Source organism: Ictalurus punctatus, chromosome 9 (assembly GCF_001660625.3).
Source record: "Ictalurus punctatus breed USDA103 chromosome 9, Coco_2.0, whole genome shotgun sequence".
Lineage (NCBI taxonomy): Eukaryota > Metazoa > Chordata > Actinopteri > Siluriformes > Ictaluridae > Ictalurus > Ictalurus punctatus.
In genome coordinates this window covers 17,368,024-17,376,447 of record NC_030424.2, presented here as the reverse complement: position 1 = coordinate 17,376,447, position 8,424 = coordinate 17,368,024, and the positions used below count along the sequence as shown (strand labels likewise).

General features: G+C 39.5%; 1 protein-coding gene and 1 non-coding gene across 4 annotated transcripts; both read right to left on the bottom strand.

Moving 5' to 3' along the window:
* Positions 1-2,621: 2,621 nt before the first annotated feature.
* arf6b (ADP-ribosylation factor 6b) lies at positions 2,622-5,343 on the bottom strand. Of its 3 annotated transcripts, none has more exons than XM_017475275.2 (2): positions 5,197-5,343; positions 2,622-4,968 (listed from the first exon to the last, which is right to left on the bottom strand). In XM_017475275.2, exon 2 carries the CDS (start codon positions 4,244-4,246, stop codon positions 3,719-3,721), a length of 528 nt encoding a protein of 175 aa, XP_017330764.1. In that variant the 5' UTR covers positions 4,247-4,968; positions 5,197-5,343; the 3' UTR covers positions 2,622-3,718.
* Positions 5,344-6,026: 683 nt separating this feature from the next.
* Positions 6,027-6,109, bottom strand: trnal-uaa (transfer RNA leucine (anticodon UAA)). Its single transcript has one exon. It is a non-coding gene; the product is annotated as a tRNA-Leu (tRNA).
* Positions 6,110-8,424: the final 2,315 nt, after the last annotated feature.

Sequence of the window (8,424 nt, the reverse complement as noted above, 5' to 3'; positions counted from 1 at the left end):
ATAGTCGGCAAAATGATCTAAATACAGAGCTGAAATCATAAGCTCGACATTTTCATCACACAACCCCACCCCACTCTCACACAGACGAGTCTGACCACAGTGACCACTTCCTCCAGCTCTGGTACAAGCAGACATGTTAAAACTTTTGACTGGCATATGGAGACAGAATGAGAAAGTATGCAAAGGTTGCATTTCACTCAGTACATATTAATATGAGGTTGCATGAGTCTCACAGATATTTTCGAACTAGGTCATAATGCTCAGAAAGAATTAATAAATAACCCCCCCCCCACTCCCCTCCCCTCCCCCCCCTTGAAAGGATCACTGATGCCTGCAAAGGGCTGGACAGTTACATGCAGCTGTGTGGAGTGGAAGTGAAACTCTCAGATGTGCTTGGAGCTATTTGGAAATTCTTTGTCACACTTCCTCATGACAGCACGGCTTACATTCCACCTGTGGAAAAAAAATCCTCACAGGCCTTGTACTGTTAAAAGAGATAGGCTTTTGTATAGTTAGCAATCATGTTTACAATCACACATTCTCTAACAACTCCATTAATGTCAACAACACTGTACTTGCACTTTTATCATATATTTGCAACCAGTGAGGGGAAACATTTCAGCGCCACAACACAAGGTACTACCTTTGATAAGGACTTACCAAATGTTGTTAGAACCTGACTGACCATTTACAACACCACTGACTGCTTTTGGCTGATAAACATCTTATATAGACTGTATGGTACGAGAAAATTCACAAATTGTTACCTACAGTAGACCCAAGAGTGGGCTGGGGACCACCAGGGGTCCATGAAACATAGCCAGGGGGTTCTTGATTTTCTAGTTTTGTTACAGTGATGAAAATCAGCCCACTATTATTGGTTATTATGCCTATAAATGTCAGCTAGCATTTAATGATAAATTTAATAAAAATGGGTTCTGTGGGTGTATAGAAATAAAACTTCTTATTCACAATTAAATAACAAGCCTACTTTTTTTAAATTTAATATTTAGTTTGCAAAATAAATCTGTACTGATTTATTTTAGCTACAGTTTAAGGGGTCCCTGACAACACCCCAGCCTAGAAAATTATCCGAATATGCACACAAAGAATTTTAAAACGTATGTGTTGTATATGTGTGCACTCCAAGTACGCAGTTCGTATTAGGTAGGCAACCTTTGCTTGTTATTAACTTACTAGTACAGTTATACTAACATTATACTAACATTATAACTCAGTCCGTACAGTATTCTGTTGAGTTTTTTCCTGATCGTTGCGGCCAAAAATGCTTGATTTTGCTGCTGCTTTTTTTTTCTAAAATTACCTTGCAACTCGGAGAGTTTTTTGTGCTTTTTTTTGCGCAACACTACTTGAACTGGTGAATTTGCTATTGCACAAAATTGTTTTGCACGTTCTTTCGCAGTGATGTTTGTTGGTAAACGAGACCTTTTAGCTGTACTCAAGTTTGACGCACGTAAATCAAAGAGGCTCATCATTTGGCTGAATGCACGTTGTGATGACATCACATGACACATCTTGGCCCAAATCTGTGGTAATTTTCAGAAATTGCAGTTTTTGTATTTTGTATTCTGTATTCATTTCTGCAATCGCAGAATCCTAGAGGGACTGAGAATGGAGTGTATAATTATAAAAAGACAAGTCCAGCTTTCTTTCAAGTGTAATTCAATATTTCCTTTTAAAGTAGGAACGTGGTCATTTCACACAATACTAGCCCTCAAGGAAACAATTAGTCAGCTCATGTGTAAAAAGCAGTTTGAAAATAGACTGCAGATATTGGGTATAATCACCTATTACTGATTAGACTGCACAGTTGGCACAAGTCATAAGTTCAGCCAGCAATAACATGAGGAAGTCAGGTGAGACTGCTTCCTTGTTATAGTGTGAAGAGGAAGATGACTCGTTCACTTGTTCATGCATTCAAAATGGAGGACAGCTCAACAAGTGAGTCAAGCACTTGGTAATAACAGCTGTGTCAGCAGCAGTACAAACATTTGTGCTGCACACCAGCAGATTCCCATCAGTTTTCTCTGCGTGAAGCAGTTTAGCAGCTGTGTGGCCATTGGGGACTAAACAGGGACGCATCCTGTTTTCAAAGACGACTACAGTAAGAGAATGCTTAGTTAGGCGAAACCATGACAGCAGCAGAGGTAAAGTTCCCCTCAAACTTCTCAATTCAAAGTGTACATAATAAAGCTGGTCCTGCTCTCAGAAGCTTATCTAAAGCCCGGATATTTTTCCCCGAAGGTTAGTCAACAGCGCTCAGCCAGTGATGAAGTCAAATATTAAACATGACTTGCATTCTTTACATTCCTACACCTCAGAGTTTTTGAAAGTGTCCCGATTTGTAAAACAGTATAAAATATACCCTGATGACCAAAACAGCTTTCCATTTACAGACAAATGAGGACTCACATAATGAGCACATGCTTGAAACGCAAAGAGAAACTACAAGATTTTGTTTAAAGAAAAAAATTCCCCTTACTCATTTCAGTCTTGCGTCTTAAAATTCCATTTAGAAAAAAATGTAAAAATCCCTGTAGGTAACTCAGTTAAGAAATGACTTTCAAGGTCTGAAAAATGGATCGAAACAAGAATAAAAGTAAAATCTTTAAAATGTCTAAGTTTAATTGGATGTTACAATTACAATTAGTCTCTGTACAATGGTTTTTGAAATGAGTAAAGCAATGAGAGAATATGAGTCATGTCAAAGATTCCCCATTTAGTTCAGTTCACTCTGATGCAAGCAGTAACAGTGGAAATGTAGGCAACAACCCCACATTCTGAAGACATATGACTTCAAGTGACATTCTGGTAGACTGAAATTAGCCGAAGCCGTACAAAAAGGACTTAATGGGTTACCAAAAAAATTGTATTCAGCTGCTTTACTTGACTTTTGGGCTACATGATAGTAAAGAAACCCCAGGGCTCAAATTTGAACCATGTGACAATGTGATGTAGATTTTTTTTTTTTATTCTTCTTTTTTTAAACAGTTTATGACTGTCATATGCTCTTTCCAGAGTAAATATCAGACACTTGCATATAATAAATGTTCCATGGGGTCATTTACAGTTTAACTATCTTGTGATGCCAGTGACATCATGAGAATGGTAAAGTTTAACCGCTTAAACAATCGGCTATTAAGCTTGTTACAACTTTGTCAGTAAAACTGTCCTACAGATGGTCTGAAACATCTCGCTTATTAATAAGCTGTCTTTACACCACATCCATGGACTATTTGCAGGAAACAGACCTTCATTATTATTTTTTTTCACACAGACTCCAAAAACACAGACAACAGACAGAAGGGGTCAAAAAGAACAAGCTTTAACCAATCAAAAAATCAAAAAGAAAGAATGAATCAGAGATAGAAAGCCCTACATGATTTAAGAAAAAAAATATAGAATCTGCATTAGAAAAAGAAGAAAAAAAAGACAACTCAGAAATGCTTTACACAACAGTTAATTGAGGGAGGTGACCCACAGGCCACAAAATATAGAAAGCTATAAAGCAAGCAAACCCAATCTCATCCAAAGCTATAAATTATTAGTTAAGGGGTCTTTTCAACAATCAGAAAAATAAATGAATATATAATTCAAACTTTTTGAGCATAATGAAATAACTGTTATTAAGTTTATTCCTTGGAATTTTTTTCTTCTCCTTCTTAACTAAAATAGTCCAGGCCAAAGCAAGCGGTCATTAAGATTTGTAATTAGAGGTGAGCCACGTCAAGCCTTCATACAGTCCGTCACCTGTGGTGGCGCACGAAGGCTGCACGTACCAGTTGCGGTCTCTGATGCGCGTGAGTCCAAGCTTCTCCTGGATCTCATGTGGCTTCATGGCATCAGGCAGATCCTGCTTGTTGGCGAAAATCAGGATAATGGCGTCCCGCATCTCGCGGTCGTTGATGATGCGGTGCAGCTCCTGCCGAGCCTCATCTATGCGATCCCTGTCTGCGCAATCCACCACAAAGATTAAGCCTTGCGTGCCTGTGTAGTAGTGGCGCCACAGTGGGCGGATCTTGTCCTGGCCTCCCACATCCCACACATTGAACTTGACGTTCTTGTAGGTCACCGTCTCCACGTTGAAGCCCACCGTAGGAATTGTAGTCACCGATTGGCCCAGTTTCAGTTTGTAAAGGATGGTGGTTTTACCTGCTGCGTCAAGGCCCAACATCAATATCCTCATCTCCTTGTTACCAAATATCTTTGACAGCATCTTCCCCATCTTTTAAATAGTTCATAAATAGTTCCTTCACCCTAACCAAAAAAAATTATAAACCTGTTCAACAGGCAATGTTACCTGAAAGTGTAAGAGAATTGCTGCTGGGAATACTTTGTCAAGTAGGACCAGTTACTTTGTGAGAATGCCAGTTGGTCAATCAACATGAACTATCAACAGTCAACTCCCAGAGGAGCAGTTTATAAAGTTTATAAAGAAAAGAAACGGAAATGCAGAAGCAGGGTGTGAACTAGCGAATGAAAGGATGTGTATCTGTCACAGAGTTCATAATGATCAAATAGCAGCAGTAAGGTGCGCTTCTAATCTGATCTGGTCTCCTTGGATAAAGTGAAGCGTTTCAGCAACACTGTTCTCAAATTAGGAACGAACCGTCTTCTGTTGCGACACCTGTAAGAGCTGAAACGCCCAGTAATCCTCAAGTTTAAGATAATTAAGACGTTAAAGCAGCCTTAGACATGGCATTGGAGCTGTCAGAAACCCGGCTGAGGCCTCGAGCAGCCTTCGCTTTGCTTCTTGCACTTCCTCTTAGCGTGTGAACGCGCGGTTCAGGGCTTCTTTTCTCAGATAGAGGTAGGGAAAGATTTCAAAGGCCAGTCGGAGAAGCTTGAATTTTTTTCTTCCTGCCACAACAGCTGTCATCGGGGTCTCCCTAAGTCGATGTGCATCGATTTCAAACGTCCTGTGTGTGAATTCCTCCCGCCGTCCCTCTGCGAGACAGAGACAGGGAGTCAAGTCAGACAGCCGGAGTGCCAGAGCACAAGTTAGCCAAGCTAACCGTTTTAGCCAGCTAGCCGTTAAGCTAGCCGAACAGCCCAAGCTCGTTCAGTATAACACAGTGTACAGAAATTGGCTAAGATGAATTGCTACGTGAAAATACTCTCATAAACGCTAAAATGTCAACAAAATGTATATTCACGTTACCTGTAAAGGCTCACCATTCTATAATAGGCTTTGGTCCTACGTTCGCCCCAGCAGGCAGCCGCCTCTCAAGCACCGAATGAAAAACCGGAAAAGGTGTGGACGAAACTCATCCGCCACTTCCTGTCAGTTGCCTTGTCATACCCACCTTGGCTGAATTCCAAATCACTCCCTTCTCCCTTTGTAAGTGCCCTATATAGGGTATGGTATAACAACTTCTAAAGTCTATGTAGTGCACTATATACGTTCAGTAGAAAGGAATTTGAAATTCAGCCGTTGTGTGCGCGTTGTCATGGTCACATACAACAGTGACATCTAGTGTCAACAGAATGTCCTATTTCCCTACACGGCTTTAACGAATTTCAGATCAAGGTTAATACAACCCCTGAAAGATGATGGAATCACCACACTTAGAGGATGCTTCTTTATACTTCGTAACAAATAAACAAATCACAGATATGACACAAAACATTTTTGTTTAATAGCTGAACATTCTGGCTTCGTAAAACATACCTCAAACAAATTTAATGAAATAATTTTAAGTATTGGCATATTATCTTCCAATTCAAGAAGAGCAATAAAAATTACGGAATCACTCAATGTTGAGAAAAAAATGGAATTTTAACTCCTACTGCGTCAATGTGATTACAAATTTGTAATTGATTTTCTTTATCGAAGATTTTTATTTCGGCTCATCTTGCTTGATAATATTCGACTCCTCACTTGCGACTTTCTTTTTTGCTTTTTTTGACATATGCTACTTTATTAGTTCCCAAGTAGAAAGCACGTATATATTTTTTTCCCCCTTTCACAAGTACAGACCCATTTGCCCTAAAAGTTCTCCGAATACCAGGAGTGGGGTTCGAACCCACGAGGACATACGTCCATTGGATCTTAAGTCCAACGCCTTAACCACTCGGCCATCCTGGTCACGTGAACTTTAGAGTTTCAGGAAGAGGGTAGACTTAATGATCGAGTTGATCACGGCTGTTGAAAATAAATCAACCTCACAATGGCCTGTCTAAACTTCAATCGCAATGCCTGACAGTTGGGCTTAGTGGGCTTAGCTTCTTTTATGAAATACTTCTAGGAATGGGAGAGATAATTCCGCTTTGGTGAGAAGTCTCAAAGCCATTTAAGAAATTGTAGCGCAATTTAGCAACTTATAGCACATCTACAGAGGCACATTTACTGTAGGCCTATAATTCATGCATTCAAGTTCCTGGCAATAGCAGATATCCATTATCGTTGTTTTGGGAACTTGCTCTCCCTAGAGAATGTATTATTATTTAGCTCCTTACTGTAAACGCACAATGTTTTTGGGAAATATATATAACTGCTTTGACCTATTTAATTACTCCAATTTCCATATATTTCCATACAGCCTAGCTAATGTTAGAGAGATCTTGATTTTCAACCCAGTATCTATAGCATTGAATTACATTTCTATATCTCAATTGTGAGCTTCTCCACATTGAATTTTTGAGCAAGGGAGTTGGGCCTCTGTGTATGAGATTGGCTAAACTATCACTCAGGAGTTCCTAATGGCTCAGAGAAACTTAAAGTTGACTCACCATTTGGTCAATGTTTTGTTCATAGTTGTCAATAATTGTGAGGGGTTTCTTAAAATATTTTCTGACATCATTGTTTATTTACTACTTTGGGTGTCTGAGGGCAAAGAACCATTTGTTTAATGGGCTTTTACATCGGGATCTAGTGAACCGAGTGTCTTTATTGCAGTGTGAGTTGTTCAAGTAAACTTATATTTGTGCATCAATTTGAGGCTGTTTTATGAACAATGCCAATCAGCAATTTTTCTAAAAGTAGCAGAGTTACTTCCCTCTACATAGCTGGCAGCATCACAATATCTTAAATAGTAGACAAGAAGACAAGTTTTGAGTAGATCTCTGGACACCAATATGTGGTTAAAAGCCTTTGAATCCCATTATGAAAGAAATGAACCAAATGACACAAGGTTACAGATTAATGAACTGGCACCAGACAGAAATCAAACCCAGGACCTTTAGAACTGACATTTGTTGTTTATCACAGTGCACCACACAGAGAATGCACATGTTTGGATGATGAGGGGAGCTTCCAAGGTGAGAATGAGCACACAAACGCATGAGTTAGAAAGTTAAAAGACACTGCAACAGAACTCAAACAAATCTGAATATAAAAATTCTGTTCAGTCATTTATATGTGGCTGTCTACTGATCATCTGAGTAAATTGTGGTAAGAATTGGACAAAATTTGAAAGAGAAGTAAAACTGGTGACTACTGTAATGGGTGGAGTCATAATGTTAGCTATGGATTGTGATCATCATGAGGAGAGTAAATCATGAACTAAATTTCTTTTCTCTAGGACAAAGTGTTCAACAATTATAACCATTTGAAAAGTGAATATTTGAACTTGTGGTGATGCTATAGAGTTGGTCCTACAGACCCCATAATTGGTCCAGATACTATTCATGGTTCATATCTATGGGAGTGCCAAATGTCAAAATTTTCCTACTTATGGTTCATGGGACTGCCATAGACTCCCAGTGGGGAAGAATCAGAATAATAATAAGAAAACTAACGGATACAGTAGGTGCCTGCGCACCTTCGGTGCTTGGCCCCTAATAATAATAATAATAAGGAGAAGAAACAGATACAATTGGTGCCGCAGCCCTGAACAACAACAGCAACAACAACAATAAGAATATGAGGCAAGGTGGCTTAGTGGTTAGCACAGTTGCAGCACACCTCCAGGGCTTGAAGTTGAAATCCCACCTCTGCCCTGTGTGCAGGGAGCTTGCATGTTCTCTCCGTGATTCAGGCGGTTTCCTCTGGGTACTCCATTTACTCCAGTTGACTGGCATTCCCAAATTGTCCGTATTGTGTGTGCAATGGATTGGCATCCTCTCTGGGATATCCTTCCCCTTGTGTCCCAAGTTCCCCGGGATAGGCCCCAGACTCCCCCATGACCCTGTGTAGGACAAGCGGTATAGAAAATGGATTGACAACAATAATAATAATAATAATAATAATAATAATAATAACATTCTAATATAAACTGTTGTTTCAAATGCCTCACTTTTAAGAGTTTGGCTGAAATGCCAAAAAAACAACAACATGGACAAAAGTTAACTCATTTATATTCTCATTCTGATACAAGCAAGGACTAATACAAAGACAAACAAGGACTCATACGTGTGCACTGACAATGAGCTGGAACTACTGCTTAAGGTTACTCATGAATA

What these genes read in the sequence shown, in the direction of transcription:
- arf6b (XM_017475275.2), bottom strand. Translation starts at nt 4,246, where the DNA reads ATGGGGAAGATGCTGTCAAAGATATTTGGTAACAAGGAGATGAGGATA.